This window comes from Morchella sextelata (assembly GCF_020137385.1).
Source record: "Morchella sextelata strain SCLS chromosome Unknown scls_11, whole genome shotgun sequence".
Lineage (NCBI taxonomy): Eukaryota > Fungi > Ascomycota > Pezizomycetes > Pezizales > Morchellaceae > Morchella > Morchella sextelata.
Window position 1 is genome coordinate 842,917 of NW_025408626.1, and position 23,894 is coordinate 866,810.

General features: G+C 45.3%; 5 protein-coding genes across 5 annotated transcripts; 2 read left to right on the top strand and 3 right to left on the bottom strand.

The window, feature by feature from the left end:
- Positions 1–2,356, top strand: H6S33_001646 (uncharacterized protein; the record flags this gene model as incomplete). Its single annotated transcript, XM_044832996.1, has 4 exons — positions 1–640; positions 788–925; positions 1,001–1,360; positions 1,425–2,356. The coding sequence occupies 4 exons, from the start codon at positions 1–3 to the stop codon at positions 2,354–2,356; spliced, it is 2,070 nt and encodes a 689-aa protein (XP_044693707.1).
- A 3,865-nt stretch (positions 2,357–6,221) lies between these two features.
- On the bottom strand, positions 6,222–7,930 carry H6S33_001647 (uncharacterized protein; the record flags this gene model as incomplete). Its single annotated transcript, XM_044832997.1, has 3 exons — positions 6,222–6,490; positions 6,559–7,504; positions 7,793–7,930. 3 exons carry the CDS (start codon positions 7,928–7,930, stop codon positions 6,222–6,224), a joined length of 1,353 nt encoding a protein of 450 aa, XP_044693708.1.
- Positions 7,931–11,095: 3,165 nt separating this feature from the next.
- H6S33_001648 (uncharacterized protein) lies at positions 11,096–12,349 on the top strand (the record flags this gene model as incomplete). Its single annotated transcript, XM_044832998.1, has 1 exon — positions 11,096–12,349. One exon carries the CDS (start codon positions 11,096–11,098, stop codon positions 12,347–12,349), a length of 1,254 nt encoding a protein of 417 aa, XP_044693709.1.
- A 942-nt stretch (positions 12,350–13,291) lies between these two features.
- On the bottom strand, positions 13,292–15,736 carry H6S33_001649 (uncharacterized protein; the record flags this gene model as incomplete). Its single annotated transcript, XM_044832999.1, has 6 exons — positions 13,292–13,459; positions 13,523–14,901; positions 14,968–15,236; positions 15,308–15,456; positions 15,521–15,647; positions 15,714–15,736. The coding sequence occupies 6 exons, from the start codon at positions 15,734–15,736 to the stop codon at positions 13,292–13,294; spliced, it is 2,115 nt and encodes a 704-aa protein (XP_044693710.1).
- Positions 15,737–16,310: 574 nt separating this feature from the next.
- On the bottom strand, positions 16,311–22,103 carry H6S33_001650 (uncharacterized protein; the record flags this gene model as incomplete). The annotated part of the gene is made up of 8 exons (XM_044833000.1): positions 16,311–16,466; positions 16,526–17,777; positions 17,832–18,727; positions 18,785–18,891; positions 18,949–21,712; positions 21,772–21,918; positions 21,974–22,048; positions 22,101–22,103. The coding sequence occupies 8 exons, from the start codon at positions 22,101–22,103 to the stop codon at positions 16,311–16,313; spliced, it is 5,400 nt and encodes a 1,799-aa protein (XP_044693711.1).
- Positions 22,104–23,894: the final 1,791 nt, after the last annotated feature.

Consider the following 23,894-nt stretch of genomic DNA (forward strand, 5'->3'; position numbering starts at 1 on the left):
ATGTCCCGCAAATCAGCTCTGCAGACTCTTACTGCGTCGGGCTTATTCAATACGACTTCTCATCATAGTTCATCAATCATCGTCAGCGATAAGTCAACCCCAAGAAACCCATATATCCTTCAAGAAGAAATCATCCCTGGGAAAACTCCGTACACTAGAAGACATCACGGCAAATCATCTGGATTGGTGTCAGGATCGAAGGGAGGAGGTGGTAAAGACGGAAGAAATGGTGGGAAAAATGGAAACGGAGGAAATCAAGGGCAGTCCGACAATGGCTCGGAAAGTTCAAGTAGTCAGGATGATGAAGAGGAAGATGATGGAGAAGCGGACGAGGAGGACGAAGAAGAGCCAGCTGTCAGTGGCCCCGTCCGTATAAATGATGAAAATGAGACTGCAATCGTCGATAAGTCGTCCTTGGGCCATCCGGCCAGAGCAACGATTTCGACAGTTAAGGAATCATTGAAGGGAGGAGATCACCGGACGGGGTCAACTTTAAAGAAGAGGACTTTCAGTATGACGGAAAAGGATGTGAGAAGATACGACGCCGACCTCGACGCTGACCTCGATGCCGAAAACGAAAGTGGGAATGAGTCGGATTATCCACGTAAAAGGATTGCAACAGAGTTATCAAACACGAACGGTATCTTGACATATCACTCAGCGCCCCCTTCAGTCGTTACAACAGATACCGCACCTTATGATTTAGCTGATCTTGATGATCTTGATGATCTTGACGATGAAGATATTTTGGATGACGAGGAGTCCGCGCTAATTCAAGAATTTGAAGCAAACGGCTGCGATACTCCAGTGGACCTATCTACTCCTAGTACTATATTTCGCGAATACGGCGACGAGGACCCTACCGACCCAAATTTGATCACAGCTGAGGAATTGGAAGACCTAGATAATGAAGTCTTCGGTGTTGGTTGGGGAGACCCCAGCGCCTTTCACGACATTTCGCTCGCAAATGATTTTACCTCCTTTTCTGATCCTTTTGCAGACATTCAACTCGATTATGGCCTTTTCCCAGAAAGCATAAGTGAAATGTCCGGTGCAGAATTTAGCACCCCATTTGATACCCCTAATTACACACCCCGCGGTTCTTTCTCTGGAATCTTTTCTGAACCTAGCACTCCCGATAATTCTACCGAGTCGGATGATGATGATGATGATGATTTTAATCAATTGGCGGAATCGGCACCTTACTTCGAGAGAAAAGACCCTGCCTTGAAGCATATCGTCGACACTGCAGGAGAAGGTGGCTGGGCCGATGATTCGGATGAGGAACATGGGTTGTCTTGGAAGCTCTTCTTTTCCAAGGGCGAGGTTAATGGTGGCAAAAGCGAAGAAGACAGTGAAAGTGAGGCTTCTAGTTTCGAGTTGAGTGATGCCATATGTACTGACGAATTTCTCCTCACCCTCAGCCGACGAAGGAGAAACCACCGATGAAGAGGAAGACCTCCCCATGCCTACGCCCCGAAGCAAATCGATGCTTCGTCGTGCGTCGGTCTCATCTGTCGGCTCATCTCGCCCTCAAGTTGTACACATTGACAATACCTCTGGCGGCCCTACAGTCGCCAGTTGGGTTGCTGATCCTAATCGTACAATCTGTGTGATTGATGGATCAAAGAAAACCTTTCTCCTTCCAGGTGCCTCTAGGGGTTACGAATTTAATACTGGTGGAACCGATGTCTCTCAATTGATGCTCGAAGAAAGTGAGAGTGAGAAGTCTACCGGCCCAATGGGCTATAATCCTACTCTAGGCGGCTTGATTGGGGACGATGGGTTATTCTTAGATGGAAACGACATTCTGGGACCCGCAGAAGCGCTTTACGATAACTTGGACATCGACGGCATCTTCGACTTGGGGGACTTGGACGGGGATCTTATCACCAACGACGATGAAATCGATGAGTTCGAACAAGATCTACAAATTACAGACTTTTTGGATTTCTCGACCGATGATGCCGACGGCGAAACACATGATGATAACTCTGATGACAATGACGATGGCGCCTATAACGACGATGGAGACGACGAATGCATTGGTGCCGTTGAGAATTCTGAAGATATGCTTGCACGATGGGACCAGGTTGCAGTTACGTCTTTTCGCAAACGGCAAATGCAGCATGCCCAGGGAAATATTCTCTCAAACAACGCAGCAACATCCCACAAAATTGGTGACCGCAGATTATCACAGACAATTACACCAGCTAGAAAGAAAAAGGTTAGATCAAGATTCATGATCAACAGCAAAGGCTCGGGGCCTAGTAATGGTATCAAGAAGGTGGCTAGCAACAAGAAAAATGGAGCCAACATTGGTGTAGGGGGTCAATGGGGTTTGATCGATATTTGATGGGCCTAGACATTGATTAAAGGGAAACGATGCCTGGCCATCTCGATTTCCCTTGTCATAGCTCGGATCAAGATGGCGATGAGTAGAGAAAAGATTCCAGACGGCGAGCCTTGGCAAGAGGGTTCTTACGTTTAGAACTATAAAAAAGTTAGCTGAGGAGTAGGACCAGGAAAAATAGGGCCGGCGTGCCCTAGGATTACACAAAAGTTATGGAGAATGACACCAGGTAGAAGAGGGAAAGGGTTAGTGGTGGTAGGTTTCTCGGCCCAGCCAATGTCGTCTACTACATTTATGTACTAGACAAATACTTTTTTTCTGTCTCGATATTTTTGGTTGTCATATCCTTTTAGTTTTTTTACCTTTAGTTTTTTTTGTTTGCGAGCCTCTGTTTTCCTTTCTTGGTTTCTTGTTTCATATTAGGGGATATCTTTTCAGTTCGGTCGGTTTGGCATTTCTTCTTTTGTCCAATGGTTTGGGGGGTTTTTCTGTGATTTTGTATCCATTCCAACGTTTGTCATGCTTTTATGGTTAAAAGTTCTATCATATTCGTCTCCTTTGTCAATGGAGTTATTCTTCCTTCACCCTATCCAAATCTTCCCATTTCCAGGAGTCCCACATGTATATGCTGCAAGCTTTGAGAGGGATGTTTTAACAACAAATTATTTTTCTCTTCTCCCTCGTTCTACAGACGATGTTCAAAGAGAGTAATCCCTTGTTTTCTGATCTTTTATTTCCCTGATATAATACACATGTACGTATTGTCCATTCTAGCTTCTTCTTGCATGTAGGCACACACCAATATCATTATGTATGTTTCTGTTTCTTGAACTAAAGAGAGCTATCCTTCTTGAGGACGATAATCGGGGTTGGCACAGTTCATTGGCGGATAACTTCTATGATAATATTAAATGATTCTCTTGTCTCAATAAGATGCTGTTCTGGGAAATGAATGCCAAGACAGTGACTGATCGGTGTTCAGAGGTTCCGCAGATATAGAAAACACAACAATACCGTAATCATGAGTTAAGACTTCGTTTCGAGCTAAATTTCAAGTATACACAGATCGTTAAGTATATAGTAGGACTTAATACAGGACCTGATGCGTACGTATTGCCCTTCTGTCTTTGGAGCTGCCACAAGTCGTTGAACTTTGAGGGGATCATGCATAGACTTGGCATAAACTCGTGCTGTGAAACACCCATTTTGCTTTTTTCCATTCTGGCACTCTGATGCCCAATACATATAATTCGCTATGACTCCCGGAGCCAAGAAAAGCTTCTAGTTAGGAGGTCTGGTCGATAGCTTTAATGTGCCCTCTTTGACTCTTCTCTTCCCCTCCGACGCTTTCCAGACCTCCCCCCTCCGCATCAATGTCCAACTCCCATATATATATTATTAATTACTACTTCTGAAGTCCCTAAATTGTGCCTCGAGACTACGCTATCATAATTACAATCAATATCAAAAACCATACGGCATTCTCAGAAATTAAAACGCTCAACGCTCAACGCTCAACACTCATCACACCCAATACACATCAACAAAGTTCATGTAGTCATAAGCGTGACTAGCTACCATATCATACTCACCCCACCCTTGTGGACCCCGCCCTCTCTGACCACCCTCTCACTCCTATTCCAGCACCTTCCCCCACCACCATCCACGAGAAAACCAGCGAGGAAATCCTCAATCCAACAACCACAAGGCCTCTCCCAAATCCTGGGGAATCCATGAATGAAAACTTTAAAAATGAATAACAGATCCGGACTGCAGCATTCGTTTCCCGTCCTGCCACGAACAGCGAGAAGAAGAATAGGAGCAGTGTGTAGAGCCATCCACCATCGTTGATCTTGAACGTGGGCGAGAAGAAGTAGGTAGACATTGCTGTGAAGGTAGTATTTTGTGTGCCTTAGTGCGCCTTAGTTGGAATGTTTGGTCTCTCGGAACCGGCCAGCGTTCTTGGATGGTTTTGTTTATTAAAGGAGGGTGAGGTTGATGAGGTTGCTTGAGTCGACGGGCCCTCGTATATGTACATAGATACATACTCTACAACCCCCTCGTTCGCATTGACCCCCAGAGCTCTGACCTCCTCATAGGCACGGGACGGGAACATCCCTCGAAACTACCATTGGAGGGTAGATCATGATACAAATCCTGAAACTTGATGTCGACCCCGGAATTTTAACGGCGGAAATGACTTCGAATAAATGGAGCTTAGTCACATGTATACACCTATGTACCTGAATTTACTGAGAGAACTGCGATAACTTGATGAACCAAATATAGGCAAGAGATTAATATCACTACAGTTGCCCCCAGGTTGATCGAACAGAGGCCTGTAATATATATGGTCAGAGGGCGAGAAGATAAAATTTGGACAACTAGGAATCAGCGGTAAAGATTTGTTTGGCAGATTCTTTCTCAATAAAAGAAGGATAAGTTTTATTAACTGTGTGTTGCCTCATGTGCACTCTGTGAATGACTGTAGTCAAGTAATAGTTAGTCTCTTCCGGCGTGCGCATTTACGCTCAGATACTGAGTGATGAATAATCGAATCACAAAAGATCACTCATCCCTCCTCAAAGGTCAATAATCAGCATTCTTGAACCTTTAGCCAATCATATTTTTTTACTTACTTGACCTTTTTTGTATTTACTTAACTTATGTTATACAGTGCCTGATCATTGACTGTGCTCTAGCTTTACATATACTTTATATTCTACGTACAAGTATGCATGTACTTACCGATTCACTAAAATATAATACTCCCCACATTGACCATGATGATTCTTACCCACTTATCTTTCGACGGCCGTCATGACTGGATGGCTATACATAACACATTTCTTCATGCTGGGAATCCTTTTACTCCATGCTATTAAGATAAGGCCGCCCGCTGCAACCTTACCACATTGAGATAAATCCCGATGTGATGAGAACTGCTGTAGTATATATATAGCTAGCCTTCCTTGCTGTGGCATAAAACAATAACAGGAGTCAAACAAACTAGGTAGTGAGTCTAGAACTACAAAAAAGCAATCATTTTTGTACGTCCTACTGCGTAATATAATGTCTTGGTCAATCACGCCACATAATGAGTCAACCAATGAATCAACCAATCAATCGATCCTAGTACACGCAACCTTTATTTCCCTTATCACCCTATTTTGAGATTTTATTCTGGTGTCACAATCGGAAGGTTGCGTACACGCAAAGAATGAATCAATCAATCAAATAAACCTTGGAACACTGGATCAGAAGTGCGAGTGATATATTATGATACTGTATTTACTCAGCTACGTATACAGTATACTCGAACGGGAAACTTCATATTCCTCCACAAAGGGATGAACCAGTCTGTTTAGAAATGTCCATATTACAGCCTATCATCAACCGCAGTGTGATTAGCTGCGTGTGCCTATCCCCCTCATCCTTGTGTCGGTGCCAATGATTCGGCAACCGGAGACCCCCAGCTCACAAGCCATAGTAACTATTACCGAATTCGGAATCATTATTAACGTGTTACACGAAAAAGGGCTAGTAGTTTCTGTACTACTAAATATATTGCAAAAATGTGGAGATGAATCAGAAGAGATCATTGGTGCAGAATTAATAGTAAATAACAGATTGAGAAGGCTTTCATTGCTTAAAACAAACTTGCTCCGCTCCCATTTTTGGTATCAATAATAATACATAGGTAAGAAAATAAAGCCCACATAATGATGAAATGATAACCCAATCCCCGCTTCAAACACCCAAAATAAAAGTCAAAAGTCCGCAAATCCACTCAGTCGACCCAAAATCAGAAGTGAAATATGAAATAAACAGAGTAAACAGAATAAAACAAAACACCCAAAACTCCGTTTCACCGCTCCCCGCTAATCGTTAGTGCTCGAAATGCTTCCAAATTCAACACATCCTTCAACGGCTTTGACCCCTTTCTTCCCTTCACAACTTGACCCTTGCTTGGGGTTCGATAACCGGCCTCCCTCACTTCCCTCGGAATTTGCCCCTTGCTTGGACTCCTATTGCCAGCCTCCCGTTTCAGCTGCATTAATTCCCGTCTCAATCTTTCGTTCTCATCTTCAAGCTCTTCTATTCTTAGGTATACAGATCGTGGGGCGTCTTCATGAACTATCACTCGTCGTTAGAATCCTCGGGGAAATGTCTTATTTGCTTCATTTGTAGAGCATAGTACATACCTTGGATTCCCCGTTTCATAATCTCAATTTTTCCATCAACATAACCTTCTCTCCATTCTTCCTCTACCCTCAGTCTATCCAGCATACTCCGCCGTACTTCTTCTAATCTTAACTCCATATCATCTGCCACTTCCTCGCGTACAGACTGCTCAATGAACAAACATTTGTTTTCCAACGCCTCACAACGTTCCTCGGCAAGTTGCAATCGAGATTCGGTTTCATGGAGTTTCGAGAGAAGACGTGCTATTATTGTGTCCTTGCTTGGTTCTTCAGGTGCAGCGCTGAGGGGAGGTATAGTGAGATCAGTGGCAATGGCGAGAGAAGAAATACTTCCAGCAAGAGCATCGACAGCCGACTCTGAGCATGAGGACACGGACGAGCATATTGAGAGGGAGCGACTTATTCGTGGTGCAGAGACTTCTCGGGCAAGAGCTGAGTATCTGAGGATTTGGGAGGTGGCACTGAAATCGCCCATTGCGTCTGCAGTCACAATCATACATGCGCCTTGTCCACCTCCTGCACCAGAAAACGAGTTGCTGAATAACAATTCTGTCAGTTTTGATTGCCGCCATGGAACGATGCTTGGCTTGCCGTTATCGGAACCTTCATTTTGGAGCTGGAGACATTGACCAAGACACATGAGGCTACGATTTATGCTTCCTGCTTCTGCGGTGCGTGAACGTTCCGAGCCGGCAAGATCGACAATGCATAAGTTTGCACTTCCTCTTTCTGTATTTCGCGATGAGAATCTCTTGATTTCGATTTGCAAGAAGGCGTGGCTTCGAGAACTTGGATTATTGGTATGAGTAGTTGATACAGTTCTGTTGGCTTGACCATGTTCAATTATCTGTAAAGCCTCGGCATAACTCGCTGCATAGACCTTCCGTAAGCCCGAAACAACCTTTTTCTGCTCTTTCGATGTATCCCACGCTGATATTGTAGAAGGCTTTTTGAATATTAGAGCCTTTCGCTTGGGAGTTGAAGATGAAGATGAGGATTCGATTAAGAGATCAAATATTCGGTCGTTATAGAGTTCATACATGCTTATAAGAATACCATAACGCGATGTACTGTCTGGTAGTGGGATGTTTATACCAGACACGGAAGGGATATTGGGAGTTGTTATATGAGCGAAAGACGATCGTTTTGAAGAGTAGCCATCCTAATCGGTGTTAAATTGTGAAAAGACAACGCTATGTGATATGGGAATGAATTTGGAAAGGATCTGGCTTACTAGGGAACTTTGCATCCTCTCGTGGAATGTGGGTGTGTCGAGAACTAGGGCCTCGGAATTATCGAGAGTTTGGAGATCGACTTTGTTAAAATCAACCACGCGGTGGCCAAAGGCATTGAATAGAACTTCAAGAGCCATTTGGGTCATTCCTTTGACTCTATCATTGCCAAGTATCGTGTATGTCTGAAGATATATGTTTAGCAGTAATCTCGCAAATAATTAAACGCCATTGCTTTTTTAGGGTCATAAACAAACCTTCCCACTCCCAGTAACACCTAACGTCGTTAACGTCCCATCCTGTCCTCCTATTACCGCGCCCTCCAATAGAGGCAGTAATGTCTCCTCGAATATATCTCGCTGCTCACTTGTTTCTTCAAATATCCTTGTAAACGCGAATTTCTCGGTCGCTTTATGCCGGCTCCGATCTGCCGGCGGCGTAACGTAGATACATGATTGGCCAGGCGCAGTATTCAAGAAACGAGTTTCTGATAGTGAGAATCGTGGTGATGATGGTCGTAATCGAAGGAATACTTTAAACAAAGGGTCGTTTATTGAATTTGATATTGGTTGGGGAGATCTGGGTGAAGAATCCATCTGATGTATGTATGTAGCGGTGGGCTAGCTACAATAGTATGTAAGTAAGGGGTGGTTCGGTATGTGTAGTTGGCTGCCGCACTGTAGCTACGTACTGACTGGGTTAGAAATTTCGTGTTATTCTCTCTTCCCTCGCTCACACTGTCTTCAGATACTAGAAGGTCAGATCGTATCTTGTCCCTTTTAATGTCCCTGAAGCTCCAACCAAGGTGAGACGTTGCGTCGTTCCGTCGGTTGATGCGCCGAGACAAACACAAACATCATGACGCGCAAGGATCGTTACTATGGCAACTATCCCCACATGCACAGGGCAGCGACAGGGCGAAACAAAGTCATTTGAGACATCAAGGAACAAGTTTGATTGCTCTGACAGGGGTCTGAGGGAGCCTCTAGATTGCCAGCACATCATTTATGTAGGGATGTGCTATGTAAACAAGGAACAAAAACGTGGGGATAATTGGTGGGATCAAATGGGTGGTGGCTATGTAGAAACTCCATTAATTTATTTGACAAAGCATTTATGCACTTCTACGCAACAGGATGCTGAGTGATCTCTTGTGATTTGGACCAATGAGTGTAACTCTTTATAACGAAAGCACTGGGGAGCAGTACCTATGGCCAGTATGGTAGCGCCATAAATATGTACATACATGTAGATTATTTTGTAATGAAGTTTTACAGGTACGCTTTCACGTGCCTATATTCAACAAAATGATGAGTGATCTATCATGATTCAAAACATTTTGAGATCCTCTATCACTCCGTTCTCAGGCTTCCTAACCCCATTCTCCTTTTTCTTTTTTCTGTTAGGATGTAATTTGCCACTTATTTACTCTGGAGCCCACTTTTGCATATGCAAACTGAGTATGATAACTAAGATAGTAGAAATATCCTTATCTATGATAGGTTCGGGTTTAAAGTAACCTACTTGTAGACTTATGTAGGGTCTCTGTAATCTTTGTGACTCCTTAGCTATTTTGCTCTCGTCGCAGGATTTAGAATACATGTATGTATCATGTAGTGATCGATGTGTAAGCTAACCTGACATACCTTCTGCGATTCAAGGGGCCAGTACGAAATAAATGACGACCAAAAGCCTGCTTAAAGAAAGAAAAAAAAAGAAAAAAAATGTAGATACCCATTTATCTAGTCCCAGAGTCCGCTAAATTGAACCGGCAAGCAGCCCGCTGAAAGAAATGGAGGCAGCGAGCCCTCACAAAGAAAGGAAGAGCGGAAGCTACAGGATTAATTAAGTGAGACTCCAGTAGACGCACCCTCAGCACACTCTCTTATACGGCAAAGGGTAGCTGGTTTTAATTTCATGTATTAAATCCCCTTTGCTTCTGGGCCTTCCTCAATGTCCCTTGTATCCAAGTTTAAGTCTTCTTATAGCTCGCCAGATACTCTCGACTGGATGGTGAAACACACACCCAAGGTATATCCTTTCTTTCTTTCTTTTAAGATATCTCTTCACTAGCTCTGCTCTATGCGGCCCGCTTTTATCCTGATACGACGTAAAAATAACACCTCCCGCCCTCTTCAATGCGGCTCCCAAAAGATAGCAAATGTGGTTATAAACCTCCTTGAAACCTTTCCAGCTATGTTCTTTCCATCTCTATCTTTCTTGTTAATACACTCCTATAGATCATGATCGTTGCATAGCTTTGATGTCACCTCAATAAGCAACCAGGGCTTGATATTTGGCCTTTTGGCTAGCCTTGGTGGGGAGAGTCTCAAAACAAAAAATACAAAATAAATTCTTCTGGGAGGGTTTGAACCTCCACGTCCCTGGTTTTTCATAGCCTAGGTCAATTGGTTGGATTTATCTGAGCCCACATGCTAGAACAGGATCTATTAGTACGTCTGTAGAATGTTCATATGAGATTAACCCAGGAAGTTTCTGGTGGCATCTTCTGTATGTGTGGAGTTAGTTCTTTGTCGGCACTCAGGTAACATCCATGGTCTTACTAGTCCTTGCCCGTCCATCTACTTCACTCGATAGAAGGTGAAATGCCTGATTTGAGGGTAAGCAATCCATCCTCGAAATTCGAGCGGTGCAGAAATAAAGCCTTTGAGGTGTTAATAAAACGTGCTAGGAATAGTATTTTTCTGTAAGCTTTTGTGAGTGAGAATGTTGTGTCGCCTAGGCCTGTTGAGGACACACATTGCGCTCGAGATGGACAGGTCTCTATCATTAGGAAGGATCCTAAAGAATGGGATCAGGATGGAACTAGATATGAAGAGCTAACAGTGTTGTTCTAGCACCGGCTAGATCTGCAGAGACCACACCCCACTCACTGGTGTATCCAGGACACGGGTACATGTATGTGCGTGTGCGTGTGTATGGGATACATGTATGTTGTCTTCCACAGTAGTCACAATTTAACTTTATGAGGGCACAAAACCCACCCCACAAATAACTCTAAAATCGAGATTATTAAATAGATCTCTATAGTGTCAACGCTTCCCTTCCCTTAAAAACTACAAAAATATTTTAGAACTTCAATTCCTAAAACCATTAAGAATTCTCTGTCCAATTATTGCCTTGAAATTTAATATCAAGAAGCTTATCATCAGGTATATATAACCCCAACTACTAAAATCTCTCTAAGTAGGCCGAATCAGTAGAAATTTCCTACATGTAGTTAAATATTCTCCACTCTGAATCAACTAATCGTACGGAATTAGCAGTAGATAAAATAGAGATAAATGGATTTGCTTAACCTACATGGAGTTCAACCAGGACCCGATTCGGACAGCATAAACGGTAGTCTAAACAAGACCTATACGGACACAGATTCAACTCAATTTCCCTCAGATTTTACTGGACCTCTTTTCGACCTACTAAATATAGGATTAGGAGTTTTGGTACTTAAATCCCGTTTTTTCGACGATGATATGGCTACAGATGATTTTACTGGACAAACCATTATCCCAGGGACCTTCATTAGGGAAGATGTGAAATTATTCCAAGTTATCACTCCAGGTACCTATCATATAGGATTACTGGGTATAACCAAATTGAATGACCATGCAATCCCTAATATCCCTGAGGTGGAAGAAGGCACAAAAATAAAGCCAAACTCCGTCGATGAGACCCAAGAGTGTGGGGAAAGCGATGTCCCTCCGAAAGAATGTGTAGGAGCTAATTCGGACTCGGACGACGAAATTCAGGAACATGGGAAAAGTGAGGACTGGTGGAAGGAATCTAGATGGATGAAAGTCCGAGCGATCCCGGAAGCTCGGGGAAAACCACCATTCGAATGGAGAGACCTGAGAAAGAACTGGCGACGTTTTGCTGCTCTGACAGCTCGAGATAGATCGTTGAGATTTAACACGCCACGTCTAAGATCTACTAGGCGCGCAGTGTTTGGCGAACAGATGGGGGTTAGAGGGGTGAAACACAGACGGGATATGGGGATTGATTATGGGAAGAAAGAGAAAATGATTCTTCCCCCAATCGGTACCCGCCTTTCACGCAAGAAGAATAAGCTACCTCCTGTCTTCCGAGGCGTGCCCAAGGTCTTTTATGACTGGTCGCGCAGGCCTGGAGTGAGAAAGTGGGAAAAATTATCAGACGCACCCAAGGAGTTCTATGATTGGTCAAAAAGGATGGAAGAGGAGAAGCAAGACCATGCCCTTGCAGAGCTGTCAGATTTCGAACGATTTGTTGCCCGGAGTGCTCAGCGTGAGCCTAGGTCAGACTTTGAATCGTTTCTTAAATCCAAGGGCGCGGAAATCCATGAAAGCAGGGATATCGGTCGGTATAAGTATAAGGATCTTGAACGGGACATCGATCCGGATGTGTCGGGGTTCGGTGGTTATGATGAGATGTCTATCAGCACTAGTGGTGATGAGTCGGAGGATGAAGATGAGAATAGTGATTCTACTTTCGATGAATCGGAGGATGAATACGCGAATGATGATTTGGTTGCAATGGCCTGGGAAGGGCAGGAAATTTAGTCAGGTAGGGCGAGAATAAGACGAGTACGTCAAAAGCTTGATATATGCTACTTCTTTAATGGCTTGTGGCTAAAGCATGATGCGACTTAAGGGCATTACTGTTAAGTTAACTGGAGGATCGGATAAACTAGACCCACTTATGTAAACTTATTTCGTGGCTATGAATCATGAAATATCACTCGCTATGGAGGACAGCAACACGTCATCCTTCTATAATTCCGTCACTTGGGCATTTTCTCTTAAATCACTCCAAATTATCGCGAGCCCCCAGTGCATTGGTCGAAGTGAAATAAACCTTGCTATGGCATCAACCCCTCACGTCGTCCAACCTCCTCCCCTCCCCCTCCCAATATATTTAGTAGCTGATCTAAGATACGTAATGAACATATCATATAAGTGGTAGCGCTCTCCCAGAGGATTCATAGAGAAGCTATCAGAACCCCAATTATGTACTATCACGGTCATGGAGCTCGATTAGTCCATAGTCAATGCCTTTGCTGGAAATCATAAGCGGGGACTGAATTTCTGAGCCGGGCTTGGGCGGGCAAACAATTGAGCTGGCTCAGCTCTCCCGAAGAAAAACTCAACATTTTCTACGATATAAAGCCACAAGCGCATGTATCTGTCCATACACAGAAACAATCTCAGGGCATCTCTCCGATTAGATCAATTAAAACACACCAAGCAAGACAAGCTATTCTCCCATCGCTTTCGCTATTCCCAATACAACAATACTGGCCTTCTCTTACTGTGGCCCGAACATAATAATATACCTTCAAGGAACAAACAATAGTGCATAAGTGACCCGGAGTAAAAAACAAACAAACATTTCTTTTATGCATCGCGCGCCAGTCTACCTACCTCGCCGCATAAAACATAGATGGCAGCCGACTACCACTAATCAATTCTAAATGCGCCACTAGTCTATGATACTACTTTCGCCTAACCGTCGCTCCCGGAGCTTCGGAACGCAGCACAAAGTTGTGCATAGTGATGCGTCAAGTCCAATACGCTCTGCGGGAAGCTAGTTGCTTGCACGATACTCCGAACTTTCACCGCTCCATCTTCAGCAATGAGTTTTCGGATAGAGTGTAGAATTGATGGCGAGAACTGTGGGATGAAAGGGTCAGCAAGATAATACAAGTCATCCACAAAATAAATAGGTGGAGTTACCTCGGAATACCACCTGTACTCCCAGGCAACAAGTCTAATGATACTATCCAATCCTCCTCTGTGATCTTTCCTCTTCTCCTGCGCGGCTAATAACCCTCTCAAGGATCGCGGGCTAAATCGAACCCCTAAACAGTTCAAAAACGCCTCTTCAGCTTCATCGGGATGGTGCAGTCTGTGGGCTAACTCTCCGAGTATCTCCCATTCGGTAGCACTCTTGCGATACGGTCGTTGTTGTTGAGTGCTACGCACTAGGTCGGACCGCCAGATAGTGTATATGCGCAAGTCCTCATAGAGTACCATGAAGAGATTGTCAAGCCAACGCTCGCACAAGCGCTTGTTTTGGAAATGGGTATATTTCTGTGCTGGTGGAGTAACTGGGTTGTTTCCATCTACAGGAGCGTGAGTTTCTTCGTTTCCAGCCTTGACCTCTTCCGGCATGACTGTGTGTTCGGGCTTTTCAATAGCTGCCGCAGGATCAGTCGAATCAGCCTCTTCGGGAGTCTTGCAACCATTTTCTTTGGGTGAATCTTCTTCTGGCTTGGTGTCGCCATTAGTCGCTGGTTTCGCCTCATCTGACACTTCTCCTTCAGATTCGCTCTCACTGGTGTCCGTTTTCCCATTTTCCTTGACGCTTCCTTTGATTGTGGTGACACTTGCACTCTTTTCATGTCGGTACTCCTCCTCCATAACAAATACACTACTTCTGCATTTCAGTAGTTGGTCCCACCCGATCTGACTTGAAATTTCAGTAAGAATCTTGTATGCTTTTGCAAACGTCCCCTTGAGACTTCCTGCAGGAAGTTTCAGTAGAGTTGCATCTACATTGTCTTGTTTCGGATCATGGTTCTCATCACTCATTTCTTCGAGCACTGCCTCAGGGAGCACTGGGAGATGCATTTTGGCAGGTGGGGGCATTTTGGGAATATCTCGATCCTGATATGTGAACATTGGGCAACTGTTCAAGGTTAATAGCGCAAGTTCGTATTGCTCCAGCTTCAAGTAGACCTGTGCTAATCTTTCCCAAGTGGTAAATTCACTTGGGGCTGAATTAACAGCTCGTTTCGCACATTCAAGAGCTAGGTCATAACGACCCTTGGACATGCAAAATTGTGCTTGAACGTCCAGCAATCCACTGTCGAGAGGAAGAATTTTGATTGTGTCGTAGAGGAGAGATACAGCTTTAACTTCCTCGTCGGCATCGATTAGGACCCTAGCAAGTAATGAACCGACTTCAGGATCTTTGGAACGAAGCTTTTCGAATAGATTGACACCAGAGGCGAAACGACCGGTGGTATGGATATAACTCAGGAGGCCGGAGGTCAGGTAATTCGAAACGACATTCGGAACTTGAATCTCGGGGTCTGATCCAAGTTGCCAGCCTAGAACCCGGAAAGAAAATATTAGTAAGGTATTAAGGCCGGGGGGGAATAATGAAGTAGGCACACCTCGGAAGAAAAGCTTCTCTGCAGCATCGAGGAATTTGTGTTCAGATTCGGTATTGGTAATAGGGTTAAATCTTCTACACCCAACAATCCGGTTCTGCTGATCATCTGCATAGCTGAACGCACGAAGCACTCCACACAGGTATGTTTCAAGCCAGAGCATTTCTGAGGCCACACGCTTCTCACCACGCTCGTCGACAGCATAGGCTTCCACACTCCCGGGTATCTTAACTTCAACGCGCATATCGACACGCGAGAAGGCATTATAGCAGCTGCAGACGTTAATCATTGACCCTGTTGCCGCACGGATGCGTCTGAGACATCAGATCAGGGGTGCACGTACCAGTAGATGCCTGTGGTAATCCGCCATGATTGCGGCTTCCCGAACCAGATCTGGTTCTCACCGATAAGGTAAGTGAGGGTGTTGATGTATGCCGCTAGGGACGCAGATGAAGATGCATCGACTCCGGTGACGTGGTGGTAGGTTCCAATCTATACGCGACAGGTTATTAGCTATCCGGGGGTGCCTTAAGCGGGGGTGAGGAATTGAAGCTACCTCTTTCAACCCTGTTTTTGGCTGTGACTTGATCAAATGGACCAAATCTGGAGGGCCAAGTTCGCGAAGAACTGGAAGTGATTCTGTACGGGCTGCGACAGATTCATGAATTTCTGTTTCGACGATTCTACATACCTAGTGTCAGAGCGCGGTGCTAAAGCGGGGATTAGAAGAAGAGAAAGAATGAACTGACTCAGGGACGGCGGGAACAACCATATTGGCGTGCCGTTCTCGAGAATTGAGGTTCTCTGAGGGGTGGTTCAGAAGGAAGGTGGAAGGGGGAGGGGAAGAGATCTGTCACAGATGGAGAAGGGAGAGCTGTAAATAGACCAGTTGCTTCAGGAAAGGTGGGACGTTGAGCTGTTGATGAGATCGATTAGATAACTAGCGCAAACAAGCAAACCTTGATTAGATAAGACTAGACTTGTATCACAGCCAGGCACTCGAGCTTTGCTGCATAACACAACAAACAAACGATTAAGTGGGTTATCTTCCGCAACGAAATTGGGGGGTGTCCAGGATTCATTGACTATATGGTAAGTAAGCCAACGGATAATCAAAATATCTTTCCGGTACATAATTCCACATGACAGAGGCAGGTATGTGGTAATGATTGACAACTGCCATACCTAGTACCTCAGAAGTTGATGCTACGTATACTAAAGGTCTCAGTCATTCACAAAGAAATTGCGTATAAGAAAGACCAAACGAGAGATTTCCCATCCAAATTAAATTAGATCTTATCGAAACGGAACGATCCATTAAAAGAAAATTATCCATGCTTTTTAGTCTATTGGTCCACATCCTGCATCACGTCTCCCTCACCTTCTGACTCCATCCCTTCATCGCTATCACCATCCCTTTCTGCCCTAGGACTACCCATGGGTGTATCCTCTGGACTTCCGCCCCTCTCCTGCCCGCCAGAAGTTACACCTCTCTTCGGACTCTGTTCAAATATTAGCATTGGTATATTAAAATAGGTAGGTAGGATAAGGTAGAACATACCGAAGGATTCGCAACTACAGAGCTCGCACCTGAGCCTCCTGCAGTCGGTGCTCCCTTGCCCTGTACTGGGGCGGAGGTAATTTTACAGATCATCGCCGCTCGACTAACCAACTCTCTCCGCGAAAGCTTTGTTATCTTCCCTCTTAAGGGCAGGTCATCCGGCTTGTTATGCGCAGCTGTCAACACAGCATCTGTTGGTGTAGGGTCCTCGCTCAGCATCAGATTCTTTAACGACATGGGATTTGCCCTTGAATTCTCCTGTTCTAGTTGCTGCGCTGCTGTGATCACTACAGGAGTCGTGGTGCCTGTGGGAGGGTTCGTCAACTGTTTCTGAATTTGTGGTACTAGCTCTGCATAGAGCTTTGCGTACGTATCCGCAAGCAAATCATCGATCAGCGGTGTTTTTGCCAGTCCGCCGTTGGAGCGACGAAGCTCGTACACTTCTCTCAATAGCTCTAGCGTCGGTGATCCAGAACCAGTATCTTTCAAATTGCAGTATGCCTCAAGATGTATTGAGTATGTATGGAATTCTTCGAACGTCACGTTCTTGAATACATCTTCGTCTGCTTGGTCTGGCACATCTCCGGTGCGACGGAGAACCTTGATATACGCAATCATTACATGCGTCCATACATCTGCATGTCTAAATAGGCCGTTCGCCAATCTTCGTACTCTTTTGGCTAAAACCTCCAGTGTAGCACGATCGTCGAGAATTTCCAGAAGATCGACGTAGAACATGGTATATTGGCTTGCAAAAACAAAGTGACGACCGGGCCGCTCATTCTCGGGCCTCCAGATACTGAGCTGTGCGGCCTTGTTGGAGAAAAGTGTCTGGAACTCAGCTCTTGCACCAGCGATATCCTTTTGCTCATAATATTTGAGCTGTGCTGCGCGATTAGTCATGCGGTGGTGCCATTTTGGTTTATCTGCGGTTCGCATCTTTTTGAGGACCTCGAGGATGTATTTGACGAAGCCCTCGCGATCCTCAGCGGGCTCTATCCTCTTAGTGAAAGGAGTTGCTTCGAGAATCTCGCAAGCTCGTTGGGGCGTAAGTAGTTCTCTGAGGACGTATTTACACGCTGTAGATACAAGCTTGTGATGAGGCTCGAATATATGGTCATTTCCAATCTTCTCAGGACAGTACTTGATCGCTTCCACATACTTTTCTAGGACGTCTTCTGGCCCGAAAGTCGGTTTAGCGTCTGGGAGATCCAGCAGCTTCCCCATACATTTGCCAATCATGTAGTAAGCCCTAACCAATGAGTCAGTAAGAATTTCTAAATACCCTCTGCAATGGACTACTCACTTCCAGTTATCTTGTTCCTCCATATCCGCAGCACTTTGGAACAACACCAAGGCAAACCTTATCGCATTCGTTGTGCTCACCTCAGCATGCGCCTTTGCTTTATACATGCCTTCTCCGTTTCTCCCAGAATAGTGTCTATCGAACCCGTCTGTCCAAAAGCTTTCACCTGCCATCGGCGACCTGCTCGCTGAGTAAACTCTCGTCCCGAAATCCATATACATCCCACCAATCAAGCACCTCACGTCCTCCTCGTCAATGTCCGCGTGTTTTATTGCCAATGAAGAGGCCATCATATAGCACAAAATTGATCTTCTTTCCAATCCTACGAGCTCTGATCGGCGGGTGTTGATTCCGTCCGCGCTCCACGTTTGCGCTTCTTCCATTTGTGACTCGTAAGATTGCGCGAGACGATACCAGGTTTCCCATTTATCGGGCATGCAAGAGAGGTCGGCGCGGAAGAAGCGGACAGCAGTTTCAAGCTCGTCACCTTTAACGGCGCCGACCTTTTTCTGGTACCGAACAGGATAAAGAGAGCATTTACCGAGGAGGAAGTATAGCCCCTTTGCTGCCACTTGTGCGTATAATCCTCCAACTTCCACGGTGCTTAAAACGCCCTCCCCTTTTATAGACCCAAATAGTCGTAATGGGTGTATGCTTCCTCTAATATATACTGAGATCACGTGCTCATTATGTGCAATTTTATTATTATTGATGCTCTTTGGCGGGCCAACAACCTCGTAGAGTTTATCTAGCCCACCCTTGATGTCTGTTTTTGCGAGTTGTAATATCTTCTTTCGAGATGCAAGGTGGAGTATAAATGGCATTAGTTGCATTGCAGTCGCCTTATCAAGTGCTTCAGCATCCGTTTTATGCTCGTAGAAATACCAGTTATCCGACTGCTTGGGGGGGATGTCAGTAGATGCTAAGAATAACCAAGGATAGAAATCACCTACGCAAATCATCAGGTGGAACCGGCAATGAATGCATTGAAGAAGTTCATGGTCAAATTCACGGAGATTGAAACGGAGGAGCTCATCATGCATTAGCTTCAGGAATACATCTGGATCACGCTCGCCAAATCAGCATAACATCACAGGCATCGAGTAGGGAAGCTCACGATTAGAAAGTTTACAGTAATGTCTAACCCCCAGCTCATCATGCACATCCTTCAGCAATCTACAAAGTGCTGACTCTCGCTCCCCTTCTGCCCACCCACTATCCCTCCCCATGCCCCTCTCCACTGCCTCCCTGTATAGGAGATATTGGACGCACCACCCTCTCACCATCATCTCCTTGAACTTCACAACAACTAGCCTATACGAGTGTAAATCACTCTGCACGGCCTCTGTGTTCTTTACTGCGTCATCCCAAAACGCATATGTGTGCAACAATCTCAATAACGAACCAACCGCCTTCATTGCATCAACGAGCCCCGCAGGATCAATCTCGGCCATGTTAACATTCCCCATGCCCCCAGATACCAGCATTAGTACGATGGGTATCAACTGGTCCACCAACCTGAGTGCCCGGAGAAGCACAAAATAACGATGGTCGGGTGTAGATTCAACGTAAGATCTGTCCTTAAGATCGTTCATAATAACCTCTATACATCTCAGAATACAACACAGGACTTTCGGCCTGTTATATATCCTTTCATACGCAGTCTTGAGTTTCTCCCATAGATGTAATCTAAACATTGCGCTTGAGCCTTCAAGGAAGCGTGAGATCTCTTGCAACGCTATACGCTCATCCTCATCATAAGGCTCTACTGTTCCAGGCTCCAGTACAGCCTCGAGGACCTCAATTACTTCGGCGGGATCGCGCGCGTCCGAAGTGGCATTGAAAATAGTAGTAAAGAAATCGACGGTTTTTAGTTTACTAATTTCCCGGCCTGCACGTAGTGCTGAAACTTCGGGCATGATGCTACTGTTTGGGATTTCAAATGCGCGGATTTCTCCGTTTTGGAGGATCTGACGAAGGTCTTCGAAATAGTAAAGACGGAACTCTCTCTCGGCACCTGTAAATGCCGTGAATACTCCAGATGCCCACTGATACCGTAAAGTTAACTGATCCTCTGCTAGTTGTCCCTCCTGATCACGAGGAAGACAGTCGATAAGATCCGCAACAATCATACTCCACCTTTGGACTCTTTCTCTTAGTACAGTGAGTGTTAATGAATCAGCCATACTTAGTTCCGCACTACTTCGACGCCTCTCGCTGTCTGCTAGATCCCCTAAATATATCTCAAGACATGTTTGTGCCCATTCCACGACTGCAAGATCCTCCTCCAGAAATACCTTGCGTTCCGTCAGTGCTGCTATATGCTCGCGAAAGAAGCGCACAAGAACGTCTTCGCACTCTTTCGCAACTGCTGTTACCGTCTCTCTGAGTACATCTGGCCAATTATGTCGTATCCAAGAGCTCTGGCCACCAGAACCAAGTATTCCACGGATGCTAGGTCGTTTTGTCCCAGTAGGATGGACATCACGCACACATAATGCTTTTAACCACTCAAACGCCGCTTCCTTGGGCGTGCATCCGCGTGAATTAACAAGCTTAACCCATTTTCGAAGCCCTTCGTCTCCGCCGAGTATAGGACGACTCGGGACGTTTGTTTCCAGATCAAGAAACGCCATTCCTTGGGCCGTTTCATCTGGGCCTTGTATGCCGTCTCCATAGAGTACTACATTCCCTTTATCATCGTCCCAATCTTGCAGAATCTTTTTGAAGTCGCTCAGATATAGGTCATCTCTCGCTACCAATGCCCCGGTAGGCTCGGTTTTAATCTTAAGGCTCGATGCAGTTCCTAAGTGAATTCCCAACGGCGAAAAGAGCTCATCTGCTGTATTAAAGAGTTTCTCATCCTGTGTTTCCTGCCGAACTTTTGCTTTGCTATCTGGTGCAGCCGCCGCTGCGGCTGCTGCCGCTGCATCGGCTTCTTTCTTATCCCGTTGTCGCTTACTTAGTCTACTTCTTCCGGCATCCCCTTCGTTCGCTCCTAAACTCGCGCTCTTTCGTTTTCGTGCAGCAGAACCGCTTCTTCGTCGCCCATTTACTGAGAGATTGGCGCCAGCGGATGCATCTGTCATGGCAATATCATCATTGTCGCTCGCCGCTGGTAGTTCACTCTTACCCGCTAATTCGGGGGGTGTTGGTTCCTCGGGTGTTGTGTCCCGAGAAAGATCCTCCCCTTCAAATGTTGGGATTACAATTTGAAGGACACTGGATGTGTTGATCTCCGCCTCTTCTGCGGCTTCTGGTACTAGATGTGACAATATTGCTCTCCCGGCTGCTGCCCAAGTCCTTGTAGGCACAACTACAACCTGTTTCCTGTCGCTTATAGTTCCGAGGGCCTCCCCCAGTGTCTTTTGCGCTTCCGGAGCTGGTAGCGGGAGCCATGGGTATGGATTCACGAATTTCTCAAATTTCGGTTGAATCTTCCGTTTCGCAATCTTAACAAACCTAGGATTTGAGAGTGCTACCGTATCGCAGATCTTACGCATAACATCTCGCAACCGTATACTAGCTAAATGTTCCTCTGGATTTGGAACACCGCCCATAACTAGCGAAAGAGCGTCGCTAGCAGTGTCCGCACCGACCGTATCATGGTCTAGTATACTCTCTAGTGCGAACCGAGCGAGTCTCGAAGAATCAATTGCGAGAGCGAGCTGTGCGGACTTGCGCCATAATGAAGGGTCACCGGCGTCGCGGCCGAGAGCGGTGGAAAACCATTCTAGCGCTTGGTGGATCGTAGACAAGAGGGTCGAGGCGTCGCCGCCAGTCGCGTGAAGTTTGTCCAACTTAAAGGCACCATGGTTCTTGTATGCGAGGTAGAGAATAAGCGGCAGAGAGGAGGCTGATGATGTATTGCGGGCGTGGACCTGTGATACCTATTAGAATCTGAATTATTGGGTGGTTCTGTTTGTGAAGCATTCGGCACCTGCTCATCGTCAATATCACCACTAAGGCTGTCGGCTTGAAATATATCGCTGCTGAAAAGTTCGTCGTAAGCTTTGTGAGCTTCGTCCCATTCACCATCAGTGTGGAGCTTGAGCGCTCGCTGGTAGAGTTTCAGGGCTTCTTCGATCTGGGGGGTCAGTCAGCACTCCCGTAGAGTGGAATTCGCGGGCACGGGAGGGCACCTGAATCTCCTGGGTATTGTCGGCTTCACCCTCAGAATCGGAATCAGGGTATACATTGAGTGGAATGAAAGAGGACTACCACTTTCTGTTAGTAGATAATCTAGCCTAGCACACCTCCGAAGCTTACCATGGTGTAGATAGGGTGAGCAAAGGTCGCGACAACAAGACTGGATATGAAGGTATAGATTCAAAGCTCATCCCGATTCTCAGGAATGAAGCGGGGAATGGGTGGGGGGAAGACGTGTGAAAGGATCGATTGGATTGATTGATTGAATAGAGCAAGTCTCGCGTCACGTCACGAAGACATGCGGATGTTCCCACTGCGCGTTGCAAAAAACACGCTAACTGCAAATGGGGACGAACTTGGCAGGGTCACTGACGAGGGTTGCAGAGAGGCTCGTGTGATAGGTTGTCTAGACATCAGCTTATTGTTGGATGCTGTAGCAAGAGCTAGGATTCGCTATATCGGCTTCTGAGGACAAAGACACATCTATGTGTAACTACATACCTACTCTACATATACTTCATCTAAGGCAAGCGAGGAGGAGCTGACCTGGCCCCGTTTTTTTAGTAGCTAGATGATTATATCGACATGGTCGACAACAGCTATACAGACAGACAAATGGTAGAATCCCTTGACTACATGTACATTCATGGAGCGTATAAGGCAAGGTTCGTCATTTCTAAGAACTTGCGAGCATTTTATATTACACAGTATATGGCATCCAGGGATACGTAGTAAAAAAGGACTTAAGTTGTAGGTTTAATTAGCGCTTTGAGTATATATTTCCTGGACTCAAGCTTGCGGGAGGAAGATTCGAATACATAGATATATACATATCCTCCGTATCATGATCAAAAACTGTCCGACTGTGGGTCTTTGTCTCGAAGTGGACATGTATAAGTTGCTTCGAGATGTTTAAACTAAGTTCTCTATATTACCATGACCAATGCATTCAGGTATATTTTATAGGTTTATATGTGTCTGCACGCAGTGCGACAACAAAAACAGTCTGGGAACGAGACTAGGTTTATATCTAACTCAAGTACATACTTGTACTTATATACATTTATGTGGCAATCGACATGCGCGCATCCTCGGGCTTGCGTCCTACGTACATACATGTACAGGTCTGAGCTGAGATGCATGGTAGATACACGTACATGTACGTACTCGGGGCAGGTAAAGAGTACCGGACAATGCAAGTTTTGTCTCTGGGCTTTTTTTGCAGTAGTTCACGCCTAGCACGCGCACCCATTGGTGAACCAAAAACCTGCATTGTACGGTACTTTTTACCTGCCCCGAGTAGTAAGTGCCAGATACCGCTGTATTTGAGAATATTCGTTGCGCCTCAGCAGGGGTATAAGCCAACCAGAGGCAGTATTTGGACGTCAATATGCAAGTTTTGGTAGAGAATACCCCTGCTGCAGCGCAACGAATTTTCTCAAATACTGCGGTATACGTACATGTATTCCTTTATGAATTGTGGCCCGTATTATCCGCTGAGACATAGTTGGTTTCAGTTACCTAATTAGAAAATGTAGGTATAATTGATTTACAAAGCTCTACCCCGCTATCCTGTGCCGTTTAAATCCGAACACTCTTCTGTCACCTCAAGTCGACTATACGTATCTTCCCAATACAGATACGTATCATCTTTGGTTTTCGGGTTTTATCCTCATAACGTCTATACTCCAGAAGACCTAAGGTAAATATCGGCAGCATGTCTTCATCCAAAGGTAGATATGTATTCCTTTCGCCTCCAAACATTCGTTATTTCGTTCTGACATAGATTTAGCTCCCCATATCAGCGGAGATGTTGTACTCGCTGCACGAAAAGAATTTCAAGACTGTTACTGGGGAGTCTGGAAGTCTATTAAACCTACATGGATAAATTATTCTCCGGAGCAGCGAGAGAAA